A 21,327-nucleotide genomic window follows, 5' to 3' on the forward strand; every position below is an offset into this window, starting at 1 on the left:
GTGGTTAGGTGATGAAGCTGGAGAAGAAACCGAGGCTGTAGGAGGTTCAGAACAGATATTCCTGATATTGCTCTAGTATTAAAGATCCTCAACCAACAGAAGGAGATGTTCTAATTTTCACACACACCTTATACACATGTCCGAATTAATTACAGAATCTTTAGAGCATCGTGTAACATTATAACATTTATAATAGTACTGAAATTATTTATAATCTTAATTTTTTGGTTTCCAGTTTCAGAGAGGAAGTTGATACCCTGTATCAACTGCTGTACAGAGATAAGATGTGTGTGTGTGTGTGTGTGAGGGGGAAGGGTTACGTCTGTGTGGGTGTGTTCTCTTACAGCTCTTTCTTGAAAGATACTACAGGAACCTCAGACTGCAGTGTCTCTGGATTTCACATACTACTAATAATCAGCATGGCGTATTGGTGGAGTTTCTCGGCTGAGACGTGGGCTCTGATCGTGATCCTCATCAGTCTCATCCTGCTGTAAGTGCTGTCTCACATTTCACTTTATCTCACTGTTACAGACAGAAAATAATGAAGTTTGGAAAAGTTTCTACACCCTCAGGACTGAGTGAGTGCAACAAAGAAGACCAGAATTCAGGGACTGAGTTATAATCTCTTAAATAAAACCACGTCTGTCCTTTAGATCATATATACACAGCTGCAGTGTTTCTAAGCAGTGGAAAGTTTTCAGCACAGTTTACACTTTGTGGTTTCACAGTTAAACAGGCTGACAGGCTGAATTTGAAGGGGGTGGGGGGGGGGGGGGTGTTGTTCTGTGTTAGCTGTCAATCACTTCTCACTTTTTGACTACTCAGCAGCATTGGTTATCCTGCTGGTTATCTTAGCGTTTATGTTAAGGGTTGGAGGTGGCGGAGCCTAGGTAGGTGGTGATGTCAGCAACCCTTATAAGTGTGACTGATGATGGTGATGGAATGGGCAGCATCAGTGTTGTGGGACTTCTTCAGGCTGATGGTGATCCCAAAGTCTTTGCAGGCATGTGACAGTGGTTGAGGGGGCTTCTGTGTAGGACATCAGGGCTGCATCAATGGCAAACAGCAGCTCACGAAGGTGCCTTTACTCACTTTGCTCTTGGATCTCAGATGAACGATGATGTAGAGTTCGCCTCTATCTGTTGTGTGTAGGGAGTCTACAAAATGCATGGAGAAAAAGATTCTGAAGGGTGTAGAGCTTGAATGAGCTTGAATTCCATAAATTACTCTATTGGCTTGGCCTGGTGTAGGACTAGGCTCACTAGTTGAGGTGGCCTCTAAGCTCTAAGTGGTGGTGACTGTAGTGTAACAGCACTTTAGTGGCTGATGCTTTCGAGCTTGATCTTGTATCTCTTGTCGTTCTCAGGTATGGGTACTGGCCGTACGGTTTCTTTAAGCGTTTGGGAGTGTCTGGTCCTAAACCCATACCATTTTTTGGAACCCTGTTAGAATATCGTAAGGTGAGTTTATTTATTCTATCCTATAAAAATGACATTATATAATAAACTCAGTGTGAGAGTTATTTACAGAATATCTTTCTCTGATTTTCAGGGAATCCACAATTTTGATCTGGAGTGTTTTCAGAAGTATGGCAGGATTTGGGGGTGAGTGTGTTACAGTCTGGATTTTATCTTTATACCCTCTAACAGAAAACACAATCTAAATCTCTAAATCTAAAGAATTTAAAAGTATTTTTGTTCCTGTACTTCTGTATTTTATTTTTCAGTGGTAAGTTAAAACATAAGAAATTGCTCTGAGTTATGCCACAGATTTTTGCCACAGATGTTTGTCATGTTAATTACAGTATATATGACGTGAGACAGCCGGTCCTCTGTATCCTGGACACAGAGATCATCAAAACTGTCCTGATCAAAGAGTGTTACTCTCTCTTCACCAACCGCAGAGTGAGACACACACACACACACACACGCGCACACACACGCGCACACACATACACACACGCACACACACACACACACACACACACACACGCGCACACACATACACACACACACACACACGCGCACACACATACACACACGCACACACACGCGCACACACATACACACACGCACACACACGCGCACACATACACACACGCACACACACACACGCGCGCACACATACACACACGCGCGCACACACACACACGCACACATACGCGCACGCGCGCACACACACACGCACACTTAATAACTTTAGCACTCAGCGGAAGTCCCTACAGTGTTCCACCTAGTAGTTTTGTCTGACAACAATAGTATTACTCAGTTAATGTCCTTTACAGAGAAAAACAACAAACAGAATTCTGAATGATTTCACTAGCATGATATAACTTTTGCACTGCTGAATGAATTTATTTTATTCCACTCAGAATTTCCGTCTTAATGGTCCTCTGTATGATGCATTGACCATCGCTGAGGACGAGGACTGGAAGAGAATCAGGAGTGTTCTATCTCCATCATTCACCAGCGGAAGACTGAAGGAGGTGTGTGTTTTTTAATACAATTAATTCATTTCTTTTAATAATTAAACACACACATTGACTTACTCTTGATGATAACATTAACAGCTGATGTTATTTCTGTTTCTCAGATGTTTGGAATCATGAAGTCACATTCTCGCTCTCTGACTGAAAATCTGCAGAAGGTGTCTGAGCGAGGAGAATCAGCAGATATTAAAGAGTAAATCATTGTCTAATGTAATACATAAACGCAAAACTGGCAACTGCAGTCCTAAAGCTCTGCCCCCTGCTGTAACAATTTACTATTATGAGGTACCAACAAATAACCTGCACCTTTTGAAGTAGGCGTGGCAGAGAGAGGCAGAGAGAGGCAGAGAGAGGCAGAGAGAGGCGCTTCCACTTTATCTCACGCTGCTTTTATACATACACTCTTAACAGAAGTTGCATGAGTTCAAAAGTTCAAGCTATAGTTTCTGGGCAGGTGTCTCCTCTCAGTTCCTTACCCTGCCAACTTAGTTCCCCTTAGAAGATGACATATTGTCTTCAACGATTATAAAAAAGAAATACAACTGTCAGCATATTTCAGGTCTTTTGCACACATATACATGACAATCTGCACATACACACAAGCCTCACAAATACATTATCACAGAAAGTTTAAAATGTTCCACTACAATAATCAGTGTGAAATTTGACTGGGAGCCAATGTAGTGTGGCTAAAATAGGAGTGAGGTGTTCATATCTTCTGGTTCTAGTTAGGACTCTAGCTGCTGCATTCTGGACTAACTGGAGCTTGTTTCTGCTCCTACTGGAACATCCAGACAGTAAGACATTACAATAATCCAACCTAGAGCTAACAAAAGCATCAACTAGTTTCTCTGCATCATGAAGTGACATCATATTTCTTATCTTTCTCATTTACCAGGTTATTCAACCAGCATTGTTTCAGTACTATGTTGAGGCCTAAATGTTCGTCTTATGCACTTTTGAGCTTAACTTCTGTGCTACCCACTTTCTTTTGGAGACAAAGGGGAGGTTTGGTTGGTCTATAGTTGGACAACTGACAGGGCTTTATCTGGCATTATCTGTTTGGGGAAACATCTAAATAGAATCCAGTACACAAGATAGTCAGTCTAATTTACAGTCAAGGTCAATTAGATCAGTCAATGTAAGTAAAACCCTTCATATGAATATCCTCAGTGTAAGTTATCAAATTGTTTGGTTTTAAGTTTATAGTTGCATGATATTTTGAGGCTATTTTATGTTTTCAGGTTTGGTATCAAATTTGTATATTTTGGGTAATTTGGTGTATAATTTTAGATTTTTCGGAGCATACAGTATGGATGTGGTGATGAGCACAGCGTTTGGTATCGATATCGACTCCCTGAACAACCCCAAAGATCCGTTCGTATCCAACATCAAGAAACTGCTGAAGTTTGATTTACTCAACCCTCTGTTACTCACTGTTGGTAATTTTGAGTATAAAATTTAACTTCAGACACTTAAAGGTCAGAGGTATGTTTGTACTTGTTTCTGCTTGCTATAAATGAGGATTTACATCGGCTTATTTTATATTCTGTTTTTCTTTATAATAGCACTCTTCCCCTTCATCACACCGGTGTTGGAGAAAATGGATATTTCCATTTTTCCGGCTGCAGTGACTGATTTCTTTTACACCTCCCTGCAAAAGATCAAGTCTGAACGTCTGGCCCAAGATCATAAGGCAGAACTACGCTGGTTTATTTATGAACTGCTAAAGATTGTTGCAAATATTTTACACACTTTAGATATTGAGGATTTATTGTTTTGGTTTTTTTTATCTGTGACTTTCTGCAGAAACGAGTGGACTTCATGCAGCTGATGATCGATTCTCAGAAATCAGAAACAGACGATCTGAACATTAAAGAGTCAAACAAAGGTCATATCCTTTGTCACAAATCACTCAGATGATAACATTATTCTATGTTTATTCCTTAAAATCTATGTTTTAAGTAAACGGTGCAGAAATTTCATTTCATCACTTTCTCAATTGTTTGTTTTGTTCCTATGAAGATCACTTTTCAATCCTGTTTCAGTTCTAGTTTTGTGGAACTACAGAGTTTGGTTTGAATTACAGAGAAATTAAACAGACTTTTGTAAATTCCATGACTGATCCAGAAAAAGCACAACAATGTTCAGGTTTTTAGGGAGATTGATTTTGAAATTATAAAGACAGAACTGAGCCTAGATCAACCAAAGGGAAGGGAACATAAAATTAAAATATCTGAATAGTATTGTATAGTGTTAATATTAAATAGTATTAAATTATCTTAATCATTTAAGTAATCTTAAATGTTAATATTAAATAATATTGAATAGTAGTGTTTAACAAGTCAAACTCTAGAAACTTTAGAATAGAGAATATATCACAAAAAAAAGGCAAAATCCTCATGGACAGACATTCTGTGTGTGTGTGTGTGTGTGTGTGTGTGTGTGTGTGTGTCTGCAGGTCTGAATGATCATGAGATTCTGTCCCAGTCCTTGGTGTTCATCTTTGCTGGTTATGAGACGAGCAACAAGACTTTGTCGTTTCTCTTCTACAATCTGGCCAGTAATCCAGAGACGATGAAGAAACTCCAGAAAGAAATCGATGAAACCTTCCCTAATAAGGTGATTCACTCAAGGGACCAAAATGTGGTATGGTGATGGACAATTATACTGTATATCATTACACTAAATTGAGAGTAACAGACAAACTTGACTACTACTACAGCTGTCTAAATAGAGAATGAGACAGGGATCTTCACAGAGACAGAGAAAAGGGTCTACACAGAGAGACAGGGGTCTACACAAAGACTGAGAGAGTGGCCCACACAGAGACAGAGACAGGGGGCTACACAGAAACTGAAATAGGGGTTTACACAGAGACTGAGACAGTGGTCCACACAGAGACAGAGACAGGGGGCTACACAGAAACTGAAATAGGGGATTACACAGAGACTGAGACAGTGGTCCACACAGAGACAGAGACAGGGGGCTACACAGAAACTGAAATAGGGGATTACACAGAGACTGAGACAGTGGTCCACACAGAGACATAGACAGGGTCTACACAGAGAGTGAGATAAGGGTCTAATGTCCGTCTGTTGTAGTCGAAGATGACCTTGACATCAAATTATGTGGAAAGTTTGTTTCTGAGTCCGCAGATGGCTTGTTAGGCCGATCCTGGCATGGAAGTACCTCCCACAAGTTGGGCACTTGTGTTCGGTGGTGGATGTTGAGGTGCAGGCTGCCCTCATCCTGTGGATTGTGCGTCGTCTTCTTGACTCATCTACATGCTTTGCTTCACCCTCCTTGTAGCCTTTGTTGCCTGAAGAATGCCAATCAGTGTGATCTTCCATCCCTGCTTTGAGACAATGTTCACTGTAAAAGGCGCTATACAAAATAAACTGAAATTGAATTGAAGTGTTTGACACCGAGGTGTCTACACAGGAGTCAAAGGCAAAGGTTTACCCAGTAAGACATTCAACTACACAGAGACTGAGACAATGATCCACATAGAGACACACAGTGCTCTACACAGAGACAGGGGTCTATACAGAGACTTACACAAGAATCTACACAGAGATTGAGATAGGGGTCTACACAGAGACAGAGCAGAGACAAAGATAGGGGTCTACACAGAGACAGAGATAGGGGTGTACACACAGTCTGAGATAAGTGTCTACATAGAGACATATATAGGGGGCTACACAAAAACTGAAATAGGGGTCTACACAGAGACAGAGATAGGGCTCTACACAGAGACAGGGGTCTAGACAGAGACTGAGACAGGGGTCTGCACAGAGACAGGGGTCTACACAGAGACTGAGATAGGGCTCTACACAGAGACATAGACAGGGGACTACACAGAGCCTGAGATAAGTGTCTACACAGAGACATAGATAGGGGTCTACCCAGAGAGACAGGAGTCTACACACCGACAAAGACAGGGGTCTACACACAGACAGAGAGAGGCATCTACACAAAGACAGACACATGGTTCTACATAGAGAGTGAGACAGTGGTCCACACAGAGACATAGATTCAGGTCTACACAGAGACAGTGACAATGGTCCACACAGAGACATAGATCTGGGTCTACACAGAGACAGTGACAATGGTCCACACAGAGACATAGATCTGGGTCTACACAGAAACAGTGACAATGGTCCACGCAGAGTCATAGACAGGGCTCTACATGGAGACAGGGACAGGGGTCTACATAGAGACATAGACATGGGTCTTCACAGAGACTCTGACAATGGTCCGCACAGAGTCATAGACAGGGTTCTACACAGAGACGGGTCTAGAAAGAGACTGAGACAGGGGTCTGCAAAGAGACTGAGACAGGGGTCTGCACAGACACAGGGCTCTACTCAGGGACAGAGGTCTTCACAGAGACAGAGACAGGGGTATACACAGAGATTGAGTTAGGGGTCTACACAGAGAGAGGGCTCTGCACAGAGACAGGGGGCTACACAGAAACTGAGATTGAGGTCAACACAGAGACTAAAATATGGGTCTACAGAGACTTAGTGGTCCACACAGAGGCAAGGGTGTACACAGAGTCAGAGTCAGGGGCTACACAAAGACAGAGACAGGACTCTACACAGAGACATAGGTCTGCACAGTGACTGAGATAGGGGTCTACACAGATACCGGGGTCTAGACAGAGACTGTGACAATGGTCCACACAGAGTCATAGACAGGGCTCTACACAGATACCGGGGTCTAGACAGAGACTGTGACAATGGTCCACACAGAGTCATAGACAGGGCTCTACACAGATGCAGCGGTCTAGACAGAGACTGAGACATGGGCCTACAAAGAGACTGAGACAGGGGTCTGCACAGAGACAGGGTTCTACTCAGAGACAGGGGTCTGCACAGAGACAGGGTTCTACTCAGAGACAGGGGTCTACACAGAGACAAAGACAGGGGTCTGCACAGAGACTGAGGTAGGGTTTTACACAGAGGGAGAGACAGCGGTCTAAACAAAGAAGCAAACGGTCTCTGTAATTACGTAGCATGTTCAACACATCGCACTATTTGATATATCACTGAGGGTTTTTTAGGAAGCTTTATAAAAGAGAGGCAATCTACTGCTGTGAAATAGATGCTTCAGAATACATAGGCATTATAATGGGAGCTTATGGTAAAGACAAAGAAAGGGTCTTTCTCAAGGCTTAGTTCTTAGTCTAAGGTATACACAAGAAATCTTTTATAGAATCCAAATGAACAGCAGACAGAGACTGCATGGTGTCTGTTACAGGGGTCTTTATGTAGTCTGTGACAGGGTTCTATGTGGAGCCCAACAGAGCATTGACACAGGCTGAAATAGGGGTGGACATTACCTGTGTTTTTCTTTTGGTTATCAGGCTGAAGTTGATCATGACACTGTGATAAACATGGACTATCTGGATGCTGTTCTGAACGAGTCACTGAGGTTGTACCCGGTCATTTTTCGTCTGCAAAGAGTCTGCAAGAAAACGGTTGAAATAAAAGGCCTCACCATCCCAAAAGATACTGTCATTTCAATCCCCACTTTTGCCCTACATAGGGACCCTGAATACTGGACTGAGCCAAACACCTTCAACCCTGAGAGGTATGATGCATATGTCACCTGAGCTTACCCATCTATCAAGAAGAGTAAACAGAGATGATTCCATGACCTGTTTGCTTGTTTTCATTGCTACACTTCATTAGCTTTTATTCCAAATGTGGTATTAAGCATTAGCTAACCAGGAAGCCAAATTCTGTTTTTGTCCAAATTAACAGAATATTAGACTGATTAGCAAACAAGCTTATCATACAGGGTTGGGGACGATTTACAAAAAATATTTGGTTTTTACTCTTGAGTATGTTTTGATGATAGTCTGAATAGGATTTTGGTTTACTTTTTTGATGAAGTGAGTGTAGATTGTTGATATATTGTTCACGTTGTTTCAGGTTCACTAAGGAGAACAAGCACAGCATCGAGCAGTATGCCTACATGCCATTTGGTTTAGGGCCCAGGAACTGCATCGGCATGACATTTGCCCTGGTGATCATAAAGCTGGCTGTAGTTGAGATTCTGCAGAGATTTGACATCAGTCTTTCTGAGAAGATGAAGGTCAGGATCTTCAATCGCTAATCGTGTAACACTTGTAAAGCTAATGTCACTAAAGCTGGTAATATTTTAGATGATTCTGATAGTTTACCTAAAAAGCCCAAAATGAAACACAGTTTTTAATATTTGTGTTCCTGGCTGTAATGCTGTCACCCGTAACAAACCTTATTCTTAATTTTCTCATTTTCCAATCAGGTTCCTCTGGAGCTGATCAACTCTGGAATTCTGTCTCCTAAACACCCCATTAAACTCAAATTCACTGATCGGAATGTTAAATTCTGACTCCTGTGACAACCGCTACGTTAAATCCTATACTCACAATGGTTTTGATCATTTTTATCTTTAGATTTTTACTTTATCTTTCAGAATATTGCAGTCACACTGTATTTGAGTTCATGCAGACATTGGTATGAGGTGTGTAATGATCCATTATTCAGTGATTTTAAATACTAATGATGTTTAAAGTGTTAACTTGTAAAATGTTGCATATTTCTCTCGCTTACACGTTACATAAAGGGATTTAAACATCATGTAGAACAGTTCAGATGGGTCATTAAGACCTGCAGTTGGACAGGTGCATATCGGTTTCTCTAAACCCCGGACCAACTCAGCACTCAGGTCATTAGCCAGGAATTATGACAAGGAATTCTTTGTGACGTCTAAAAACATGTTCTGGTCTTATTGTTCAGTTGGTGTGGTCTTCTAACAATATAAAAAAAAGCCACTGTACCATAGACAATGCATCATTCTCAAGCTTATTTATATCATTCTGTAGCCTACGAACAAATCTGTAAATGTCAGAAATTGTTCTGCCTGGAATTAGCCACCATTAACACCAGTATATAACATGCTTCTGCTTTTTCACTGTACAACTGTTGTTGTTTTTTATTGTAGACTGTAAACAGGTAACTTTGGAGCAATAAATATCAATATCTTTCTTATATCAATGTAGCCTGGATGATGTTATTACACAGCAGCATGATCTGACGCTCACCCATTCTTCTCGTGTAGACGTTTAGAGCTATTACCTGTTTAAACAATCAGTCACATGTTCTAATGTCTTTGAGCACTGGAAAAATGGGTGTAACATAAGGTGACTAAGAAGGCCCTTATAAGAAGTTAGTCCTTTCTGATGCCACCCATCCACTGTGGACTGAATTTCATCTGCTTCCTACTGGCCAGAGATTTAAACTCAATTAGATATAAAAATTCCTTTCTTGAAAGTTCCTGCTGCAGTCATGATTTTAGGTGACTTATTAGAAAATTATAAATGTGTGTTGTGTTGCTGCTGTATGTATGTGTACTGCTGTCTACATAAAGAATTGCCAAGGACAAAGTAAAGTAAGTAAGTAGATAAAAATATCAGGAAATAAAAGGTGAAATTCTGAAATTCTATCAGCTCATTATTTGATTTCAAACCTTAAATGTCTTCAGTGTATATATACACACACACACACACACACACACACATTATATATATATATAGCTACCTCTAGTGGCTGGCAGCAGTACAATTTTTAACATTTTATCTGATCCTAATTAAAAGGGTTTGGTCAGGGAGATGATCAGTAGCTCTGGATATAACAGTCCAGCTTTCTGCACTGTCCAACCTGTACAGACCTGAAGCTCTTTACAGTGCTGTAGCAACGCCAGGGTTTGTCTGCAGTTTTTCCTGTATGTTGCTCAGAGGTCAGCTGAGTTTGTGTGTCTTTCTTTGTTGACATCAAGAAAATATAGGGATGTAATGAAAATTATTTTCATGTCCAAAGCAGGAAAATTCTAGAGGGGTTGAACCAGCTGAACGTGACACACCCTACAGCACTGTGTACAAAGGTTAGCTAAGTTTTTGTGTGTGTGTGTGAGAGAGAGAGAGAGAGAGAGAGAGAGAGGGAGGGAGAGAGAGAGAGAGAGAGGGAGGGAGAGAGAGAGAGAGAGAGAGAGAGGGAGGAGGCGGAGCACAGTACACAGAACACAGTAAAACCTCCCACTACAGATTCATGATAAACACTTGAGTGCTCACGTGCGCACACACACACACACACACACACGCACACTACCGGAAACTCGGACTGAATTTGACAGACTAGGGATACTACGACTAATCCAATTATTATTGTTACTAACACTAACTCAGGACTAACTAGTGCTACTACTAATAATCAGCATGGCGTATTGGTGGAGTTTCTCGGCTGAGACGTGGGCTCTGATCGTGATCCTCATCAGTCTCATCCTGCTGTAAGTGCTGTCTCACATTTCACTTTATCTCACTGTTACAGACAGAAAATAATGAAGTTTGGAAAAGTTTCTACACCCTCAGGACTGAGTGAGTGCGACAAAGAAGACCAGAATTCAGGGACTGAGTTATAATCTCTTAAATAAAACCACGTCTGTCCTTTAGATCATTTATACACAACTATTTAATTTAATTAAATTTTAATTAAATTTAATTTAAAACTTCTTTTATTCATTTTTTATTTTGTCTCTCCTTATTGTTTGTTACATTCTCTTTAGTAACTTTGAATTTACTTTCTATTTATCCCCAGACTTTTAATTACACCCCCTTTCAAAATTTGATATAGAGCTTCTCTTGTAGAACTAAAATGATTACAGTTCTAATCCAAGTTTTGTAAAATATTCTGGTGTTTGGAATTCCATTTATTTGTTCAGAACATACATGGTGTTGTGCGTAAAACATACATACAGTATAGACCGGTCAGCCATAACACTCTGACCAGTGAGAGGTGAAGTGAATAACTCTGAGTATCTCCTCATCATGGCACCTGTTAGTGGGTGGGATATATTAGACAGCAGGTGAACATTTTGTCCTCAAAGTTGATGTTAGAAGCAGGAAAAATGGACAAGTGTAAGGATTTGAGAGAGTTTGACCAAAAGGACCAAATTGTGATGGCTAGACCACTGGATCAGAGCATCTCCAAAACTGCAGCTCTTGTGGGGTGTTCCTGGTCTGCAGTGGTCAGTATCTATCAAAAGTGATCCAAGGAAGGAACAGTGGTGATCCGGAGACAGGGTCATGGGCGGTCAAGGGTCATTGATGGACGTGGGGAGTGAAGGCTGACCCGTGTGATCCGATCCAACAGACGAGCTACTGTTGATCAAACTGCTGAAGAAGTTAATGCTGGTTCTGATAGAAAGGGGTCAGAATACACAGTGCAGGACAGTTTGTTGCATATGGGGCTGACCCCTGTGCACCAACAATGGGTATGTGAGCATCAGAAATGGACCACAGAGCAATGGAAGAAGGTGGCCTTGTCTGATGAATCACGTTTTCTTTTACATCACGTGGATGGCCGGGTGCGTGTGTGTCTCTTACCTGGGGAACACATGGCCCCAGGATGCACTAGGGGAAGAAGGCGAGCCGGCGGGGGCAGTGTCCTGCTTTGGTCAGTGTTCTGCTGGGAAACCTTGGGTCTTGTATCCATGTGGATGTTACTGTGACACGTACCACCTACCTAAGCATTGTTACAGACCATCTACACCCTTTCATGGAAACAGTATTCCCTGATGGCTGTGGTCTCTTTCAGCAGGATAATGCACCGTGACACAAAGCAGAAATGGTTCAGGAATGGTTTGATGACCACAACAACCAGTTTGAGGTGTTGATTTCAGGGCCTCAAAGTTCCCAATCCAATCTCAATCCAATCCAGCCTCTGTGGGATGTTCTGGACAAACAAGTCCGATCCATGGAGGCCCCACCTCACAACTTACAGGACTTAAAGGTTCTGCTGCTAACATCTTGGTGCCAGATCCCACAGCACACCTTCAGGGATCTAGTGGAGTCCATGTCTCGAGGCTCAGGGCTGCTTTGTAATCAAAAGGGGGACCAACTCAACATTAGGCAGGTGTTGGTGATGTAGCCATAGCTACAGTTCTATTTGATGGGCAGTGAATCATTTACAGCATCTCCATGTGGTTAAACACTGATGTAACACTGCTATAATGTTAGCAGCATTTTTTAACCTCCACCTCACTGTGTTTGCGTTCTGTCGCTCTCAGGTATGGGTACTGGCCGTACGGTTTCTTTAAGCGTTTGGGAGTTCCTGGTCCTAAACCCATACCATTCTTTGGAACCATGTTAGAATATCGTAAGGTGAGTTTATTTTATTTTGTAAACATCGTTCTATAAAAATGACATTATATAATAAACTCAGTGTGAGAGTTATTTACAGAATATCTTTCTCTGATTTTCAGGGAATCCACAATTTTGATCTGGAGAGTTTTCAGAAGTACGGCAAGATTTGGGGGTGAGTGTGTTACAATATTTATATCCGGTTACGGAAAACACAACGTGTTCTGAAACATAATCAACTGGTTGTAAGAATTCCTGCAATGTTCTGAGTAAATGCACTGGAATGTAAACTGGTTGCATAATAGGCCATAATATTTGTGAAAAAAAATCACCTAAAACTCAAAGGAGTGAATCTAAACATCTGTGATTACAGTATATATGACGGGAGACAGCCAACCCTCTGTGTCATGGACACAGAGATCATCAAAACTGTCCTGATTAAAGAGTGTTACTCTCTCTTCACCAACCGCAGAGTGAGACACACACACACACACACACACACACACAATTGAAACACAAAAAACACAAAGGAAAAGAACTAAAAAACTTTTTAAAAAATCTTTGCACTTCTGCATGAATTTATTTATCTTTTAATGCCTGAGTTAATGTATTACTTTTAATGTTTGTGTTAATGTTTCTTATTTCACTCAGAATTTCCGTCTGAACGGTCCTCTGTACGACTCCGTGTCCATCGTTGAGGACGAGGACTGGAAGAGAATCAGGAGTGTTCTCTCTCCATCGTTCACCAGTGGAAGACTGAAGGAGGTGTGTGTGTGTAAATTGATATAGTATCAGTTCTGGATGTTGAGGATGGCTTGAGAAAAACTGTTACACAGTCTGGCTGTGAGGGTCCGAAAGCTTTGGTACCTCTTTCCAGACGGCAGGAGGGTGAAGAGTGTGTGTGAGGGGTGTGTGGGGTGTGTAAGAGTGTGTGTGAGGGGTGTGTGGGGTGTGTAAGAGTGTGTGTGAGGGGTGTAAGAGTGTGTGTGAGGGGTGTGTAAGAGTGTGTGTGAGGGGTGTGTGGGGTGTGTAAGAGTGTGTGTGAGGGGTGTAAGAGTGTGTGTGAGGGGTGTGTGGGGTGTGTAAGAGTGTGTGTGAGGGGTGTGTGGGGTGTGTAAGAGTGTGTGTGAGGGGTGTGTAAGAGTGTGTGTGAGGGGTGTGTGAGGGGTGTGTAAGAGTGTGTGTGGGGTGTGTAAGAGTGTGTGTGAAGGGTGTGTGGAGTGTGTAAGAGTGTGTGTGAGGGGGGAGAGGGGGGTGTGTAAGAGTGTGTGTGAGGGGTGTGTGGGGTGTGTAAGAGGGTGAGAGAGGGGTGTGTAAGAGTGTGTGTGAGGGGTGTGTAAGAGTGTGTGTGAAGGGTGTGTGGGGAGTGTAAGAGTGTGTGTGAGGGGTGTGTGGGGTGTGTAAGAGTGTGTGTGAGGGGTGTGTGGGGTGTGTGAGGGGTGTGTGAGGGGTGTGTGTCTGTCCTCACTATCCCCTGAAGGGTCTTGTGATCTGAGACGGTGCAGTTCCCAAACCAGGCAGTGATGCAGCTGCTCAGGACGCTCTCCATGGTCCCTCTGTAGAACACAGTCAGGATGGGGGAGGGAGATGGGCTTTCCTCAGCCTCCTCAGGAAGTAGAGGTGCTGCTGGGCTTTCCTGGTCATGGAGCTGGTGTTGAGTGACCAGGTGAAGTTCTCTGTCAGATGAACACCAAGGAATTTGGTGCTCTTGATGATCTCCACCGAGGATCCGTCGATGAACAGTGGAGAATGGTCACTCTGTGCTCTCCTGAAGTCAACAACCATCTCTTTGGTCTTGTCGACGTTCAGGGAGAGGTTGTTGGCTCTACACCAGGCTGTTAGCCGCTGCACCTCCTCTCTGTAAGCTGACTCGTCGTTCTTGCTGATGAGACCCACCACGGTCGTGTCATCAGAGAACTTGACGATGTGGTTGGAGCTGTGCATTGCTGCACAGTCGTGAGTCAGCAGAGTGAACAGCAGTGGACTGAGCACACAGCCCTGAGGAGCTCCAGTGCTCAGTGTGGTGGTGCTGGAGATACTGTTCCCGATCCGGACTGACTGAGGTCTCCCAGTCTCCGTCTTGAAGCACGGAGGGACGATGGAACTGCTCAGGGAGATGTCAATGAAGACATCTGCTAGCTGCTCTGCACACTCCCTGAGCACTCTGCCAGGAATGTTGTCTGGTCCAGCAGACTTCCGTGGGTTAACTCTGCATAGAGTTCTCTTCATGTCAGCTGTGGAAAGACAGAGCACCTGATCGTTAGGAGGAGGGATGGTCTTCCTCGCTGTTGTTCTGTGCCTCAAACCGAGCGTAGAAGTCGTTCAGCGTGTCTGGGAGGGAGGCGTCACTGTCACAGGGAGGTGATGTTGTCCTGTAGTTGGTGATCGCCTGGATGCCCTGCCACATGCACCGGGAGTCTCCGCTGTTCTGGAAGTGGCCGTGGATTCTCTGGGCATGTGCACGCTTCACCTCTCTGATGGCTCGGGACAGTTTGGCCCTGCTGTTTTTAAGGCCGTCTTGTCCCCTGCTCTGAAGGCGGAGTCTCTCGACTTTAGGAGAGCATGCACATTCACGGTGATCCACGGCTTCTGGTTGGTCTTGGAGACGGTCACGTCATCGATGCACTTGCCAATGTAGTCGGTCATTGATGCCATGTACTCCTCCAAGTTGATAAAGTCGCCGTTGGTTGCAGCCTCCCTGAACATGTCCCAGTCAGTGCACTCAAAACAGTCCTGAAGAGCAGAGATGGCTCCTGCTGGCCAGGTCTTAACCTGTTTCAGAACCGGTTTAGAGCGGTCTGACGAGTGGTCTGTATGCTGGAATCAACATAACAGAGACGTGGTCTGAGTAGCCGAGGTGGGGGCGGGTGTGTGTGAGTGTGTGTGAGTGTGTTTTAATGCTTCTTTTAATAATTAAACACACACATTGACTTACTCTTGATGATAACATTAACAGCTGATGTTCTTTCTGTTTCTCAGATGTTTGGAATCATGAAGTCACATTCTCGCTCTCTGACTGAAAATCTGCAGAAGGTGTCTGAGCGAGGAGAATCAGCAGATATTAAAGAGTAAATCATTAAACTCAACACAGCTGTGTGTCTTTATTCTCTGCATGTTTCTTTGATCTGATGATGGTTTTTGGTCATTTTAGGTTTTTTGGAGCATACAGTATGGATGTGGTGACGAGCACAGCGTTTAGTGTCGATATCGACTCCCTGAACAACCCCAAAGATCCGTTCGTGACCAACATCAAGAAAATGCTGAAGTTCGACTTACTCAACCCTCTGTTCCTTGCTGTCGGTAATTTACTGATTTCAGATTAATATTCCAATAAAATTTAGACACTTTACATTTACATTTGCTGTGTTTCTGCTGTTATTTAATATTCTCTTTCTTTCCCGCTCAGTGTTGTTCCCCTTTATTGCTCCGGTGTTGGAGAAAATGGATTTTGCCTTCTTCCCGACTGCAGTGACTGATTTCTTTTACGCCTCACTGCGAAAGATCAAGTCTGAGCGTGTGGTCAAGGATAATAAGGTACACAAAAACATAAAAAGACTTAAATTGCCCTATTCACCTATTCACATATTATTGAGGTTTTACTGTTTATCTGTTTGACTTTCTGCAGAAACGAGTGGACTTCATGCAGCTGATGATCGATTCTCAGAAATCAGAAACAGACGATCTGGACATCAAAGAGACAAACAAAGGTATTTTCCTCTAGTAAAAGTCCCTATCATTAACTCTGAGCTTTTCCTCTGTTCTGAAGTAAATGAGATAATGAAGATAACCAGTGATGGGTTTTTATCAGTTTTGTACTCATTAGTTATGATGCAGCGAAGCCACAAATCTAATTCATGTCACTCCGTACAGTGCAGAAAGTTTCCTCAATTCTCTGCTTTCCAAACTTTTCATTTGTTCCCATGAAGATGATGTTTCAGTTCAGATGTGCAGAACAAGCGAACAAATCCCAAAACACAAACAGCAGAACAGGAAACACAACAGCACTGGTTTCGAGTGTCACTGGTTTTGTTGGTTTAAATCCGTAGAGCTTGGCTTGGATTACAGGGAAATGGAAGAGTGTGTTCTTGTTGACAAACCCAGATAAAGTGCTACACTGTTCAGATGATTAGTGTGTGTGAGACACAGAGAATGGATCTGAATAGCAGATGAAAGCAGAGAAGAAAGATGTAGAGAATAAAAGAACATAAACCTGTACAGCAGAGAATTTAGAAATCATCATAAGCTTGTGTATGTTTTACCTGCAGGTCTGAATGATCATGAGATTCTGTCCCAGTCCATGATCTTCATCTTTGCTGGTTATGAGACGAGCAGCAGCAGTCTATCCTTTCTTTTCTACAATCTGGCCAGTAATCCAGAGACGATGAAGAAACTCCAGAAAGAAATCGATGAAACCTTCCCTAATAAGGTGATTCACTCAAGCTCTAACGATATGAAGTGTAGAAAAACACAGGAGCTGAAGCAGAGACTCTGGCTATTTCTGTCCGTCTTATCCAGAGTTTTTCTTTTGTTTTTTAGGATGAAGTTGATTATGATACAATGATGAACATGGATTATCTGGACGCTGTTCTGAGCGAGTCACTGAGGTTGTACCCGGTTGCTCTTCGTCTGGAAAGAGTCTGTAAGAAAACTGTGGAGATAAAAGGCCTCACCATCCCAAAGGACGTCGTCGTACTGGTCCCCACTTACGCCCTACATAGAGACCCTGAATACTGGGCTGATCCAGAGACCTTTAACCCTGAGAGGTAGGAAGCAATCTACAAAAACAACTGTGATGCAAAAACAAATCTGATCAGTTCAAATTAATTTCTCAAAAACAGATCCAATAAGTTTAGAAATTTGCTTGCTCTATTAGGACAGGATTAGTTTCTCTGGTAATGTCTCATCCATGATAGAGCTCACTCATCCAGAAGGCAGCTTAAAGGCAGGAAGGACGAGGTTCTGCAGCTCGTGTTGAATATCATCCTGAATAATTGCAGTCATTTATTTCACAGCGTCTAAGTGTAGATTGGTGTAATGGCCGTAGCCGACACCATGACAACCTTCACTATCTTCATCATCTTCTTTTCTTTCATCTATCATTTGAACAAAGTTGAACGTTATCAAAGGAATCCTCCAAAGAATTCATCTTTTGGTCATTTAGGAAGTGAGGTGTTCATGGCCACCCACTATCTCCTCTGTCTTGATCAGAAATGTATACATATGGGACTTCCGGTCTCAACATGAGTGGGTACCACGCGTTCTATGAAAGCTTCTCGTTAAATCCCCAAAAAAAACACTCAGAACATCTTTTAACAATCTTTTATTGATAGGAAAGGAACAGAGCGAGGAAATTTCACGACTGGATTTGTTGCACAGGTGGCATCCTATCACAGTTCCTCGCTGGAATTCACTGAGCTCCTGAGAGCGACCCATTCTTTCACAAATGTTTGTAAAAACAGTCTGCATGCCTAGGTGCTTGATTTTATACACCTGTGGCCATGGAAGTGATTGGAACACCTGATTCTGATTATTTGGATGGGTGAGCGAATACTTTTGGCAATATAGTGTATCTTAAGGAAGAATGGGAGAAAGAATTTGGAGTGGAAATTTCTAGAGATATGGCAGATGAGTTTGAAGGATATTAATGAACATTATCAATTCTAGACACTGTCTTCAGTTTAAAGATATTCAGAGACTACATTATTCAAAAATGAAACTACACAGAATTTTCCAAAATGTGTCACTTCTTTGTGACAAATGTAATTCAGTAGATGAGTTGTCCCATAGTTTTGTTTTTTCTCTAAGATACAGAGTTATTGGAATGGTATCTTTAGTGTGCTTTCGGAGATTTTTAGGGTGAAACTGCAGCCGGATCCGGCACTTTTCATTCTGGGATTTTCCGAAAGTATGCCTCCATTATCAGGAACACAACACAAACTACTTACATACCATTTAACTACAGCCAAGAAGTTACTACTGTTGTCCTGGAAGAAAAAGGAGGCTCCTACATGTAAGCTATGGCTTGGAGAGATGATTTCTACTTTGCATTTGGAGCAAATAAAATACTGTTTAATGGGAAAATTTGAGCAGTTTGACAAAATCTGGCAGCCTTTTCTCTGGTACTTTGATGGAAACCTTATGGTCTAGTGCATCGTTTGTTAAAATAATGTTTTAATGTAATTTTTTTTTTTTCATACTCTGCAATTTATTGTAAACAGGTCTTGTAAGGGATGGGTTGTGATGTGGGTTTTACTTCTTTATTTTATTTATTTATTTTTATTTTTTTTATTTACTTATTTATTTGTTTTTTTATTTATTTTTGTTGTTATCTTTTATTATATATAAAGCTCTACACCTGCAACAGGTGGAAATATTCCAGGTCTCCATGCGATTGTAATCCCATCTGAATAGGGTTTTTGTTGAGTGTTGTGTGTTGATCCTCCATGTTGTTTCAGGTTCACTAAGGAGAACAAGGAGAGCATCGAGCAGTATGCCTACATGCCGTTTGGTTTAGGACCCAGGAACTGCATCGGGATGAGGTTTGCCCTTGTGGTCATGAAGCTGGCTGTTGTTGAGATACTGCAGAGATTCGACATCAGTCTTTCTGAGGAGACGAAGGTCAGGATCTTCAATTATTTTAAGGCTAATGTTAAGTGCTGCTTAATTAACTACAACCTTTAGGAATACTACAATAAGGATTGTTTTTTTCTCCTCAGGTTCCTCTGGAGCTGAACAACAACGGACTTCTGGCTCCTAAACACCCCATAAAACTTAAATTCACACCCCGGAAAATGTCCAACTCCAGCAACAACAAACACATTAACATCTAGAGCCTCTGATTACACTCTATATTTAAAATTTAAATTCAGGTTAGGCATATAAAATAATAAAAATAATAAAAATAAATAAATAAAATAAAATGATGATTATGATAAATAAATAATAATAGTGATAATTATTATTATTATTATTAATAATAATAACAATAACAATAAATTAATTAATAAATAATAGAGTTAATTCCAGTGTGAGAAACACTTTATAGTAATGTTTATGGTAAATGTTTAAAGTGTTAAATGTTGAATCGTATCTCTCTCATTATCACACTGTCACAGAGAGATTTAATAATCACACAGATTTTTCTTCTGATTTTGTTGTGATGGAACATTAATAGTGTATATATATTGTGTGTGTGTATATATATATTAATAGTGTAACATAACAGCAGTAACTATTTCAGATTTTGTGTGTGTGTGTGTGTGTGTGGAGTTTCACACATTCTCTTCATGTCCTAGGTTTTGCTGCCCAGTTACACTATGCCATGTTTGTACCTTTTTTTGTAACCAGTAGTTCACTGCTATTTGTATTATCTTCTCACAAAATTGTCTGTCAGGATAAATAAAGTCTTGATGAGTGTATGATTGTGTGTGTGTGTGTGTGTGTGTGTGTGTGTGTGAGATGGTTTCCCAGAGGAGGATAAAGTGCTCAGTGAAGGTATTGTCACTGTAAACAAGGTTGACTAATTAATTTGTCAGTCAGTGTTATCGGCTCCGCAAACATGAACTTTATGACTTTTATGGGTTTCTACCTGCAGGTGGCAGGATTACAGTCTGAATGTTGACACTTTAATGTAACAGATCTTCATTATTCACTTTTTATTTTAACCAAACCCGTATTATTGTGTGTGCTGTGTGAAAAATATCAGCGGTCTGCAGTTTAAATCTCTATTATTTTAACTAGAATTAGCCTCGTAGCTCCGCCCTGGAGCAGGACAGGATCACCAAACCTTTACTTCTGTCTGCTCCTCCTAAACCTACCCTGAGGATTTGGGGAGGATTTGACAGAAAACCCACAAGCTTTATGGATTCTGAGGCAAAAATGTAGATTTTCTCTGATGTTAATATCCCCAGCAGGCATTGAGGAGACCGGGACCTGCATGCTTGTGTTCCTGTCACACTCCACAGCGGAGATACGAGGCTCTGAATACTGACCACTAATACCTGCTGGTTTCAGACAATTTACAGAAACACAGATAAATATTAAAGGACTGAGGTTTAATAAGTCTAAGGTCACCAGTGGTCATTTTTCACTACTAATAAGTTCAACAGAACAGCAGGGGAAAAAAGGTCCAAAGTCAATGCTGTCTATAATTGCACATGACCTTTATCACTGCTGTCTGTTTATTGCTGGACGTTAGCAGGACTGTGGTCTGGACTGTACACTGGAGATGAGTACTGAAAGAAAATCTTGTTTTTTATGTCAAAATTCATCTGGACATTAAAATGTATGTAGACATCTGGACTGTGTCCAGTTTGATGATTGGGGCTCAACTGGAACCTTCCTGCTTTCAGATCCTTCATTACATACTCTTTATTTTAACTGACCAGGTATAGTGTACTGACCACCATAAACATTTCATCTAAAGCCTAAATATTTACACTAGACTGACTTCCAACTAATTCCATTCAATATGCAGCTTTCAGATACACAAACTAATCACTGATAGAGCTAATAGCTAACACAACACACTAAATAATAAGTGCTAAGTTTAAATAAAGAGTAAAGAAGGATCTGATGCACTGAAGGGTCAGCAGGCAGGACACTTCCATTTCAGCCCCAATCACCAAACTGGACACAGTACAGAAATCTC

General features: G+C 41.6%; 2 protein-coding genes across 2 annotated transcripts; both read left to right on the top strand.

Moving 5' to 3' along the window:
• Window positions 1-332: 332 nt before the first annotated feature.
• Window positions 333-9,932, top strand: LOC131346964 (cytochrome P450 3A27-like). Its single transcript, XM_058380775.1, has 13 exons — window positions 333-490; window positions 1,367-1,460; window positions 1,552-1,604; window positions 1,805-1,904; window positions 2,372-2,485; window positions 2,593-2,681; window positions 3,782-3,930; window positions 4,057-4,184; window positions 4,298-4,379; window positions 4,950-5,110; window positions 7,860-8,086; window positions 8,431-8,593; window positions 8,786-9,932. Exons 1-13 carry the CDS (start codon window positions 420-422, stop codon window positions 8,870-8,872), a joined length of 1,518 nt encoding a protein of 505 aa, XP_058236758.1. The 5' UTR covers window positions 333-419; the 3' UTR covers window positions 8,873-9,932.
• Window positions 9,933-10,592: 660 nt separating this feature from the next.
• LOC131346734 (cytochrome P450 3A30-like) lies at window positions 10,593-20,086 on the top strand. The gene is made up of 13 exons (XM_058380325.1): window positions 10,593-10,825; window positions 12,605-12,698; window positions 12,800-12,852; window positions 13,051-13,150; window positions 13,329-13,442; window positions 15,657-15,745; window positions 15,829-15,977; window positions 16,084-16,211; window positions 16,303-16,384; window positions 16,943-17,103; window positions 17,214-17,440; window positions 19,133-19,295; window positions 19,394-20,086. Exons 1-13 carry the CDS (start codon window positions 10,755-10,757, stop codon window positions 19,505-19,507), a joined length of 1,545 nt encoding a protein of 514 aa, XP_058236308.1. The 5' UTR covers window positions 10,593-10,754; the 3' UTR covers window positions 19,508-20,086.
• The last annotated feature ends 1,241 nt before the right edge of the window (window positions 20,087-21,327 follow it).

This window comes from Hemibagrus wyckioides, linkage group LG26 (assembly GCF_019097595.1).
Source record: "Hemibagrus wyckioides isolate EC202008001 linkage group LG26, SWU_Hwy_1.0, whole genome shotgun sequence".
Lineage (NCBI taxonomy): Eukaryota > Metazoa > Chordata > Actinopteri > Siluriformes > Bagridae > Hemibagrus > Hemibagrus wyckioides.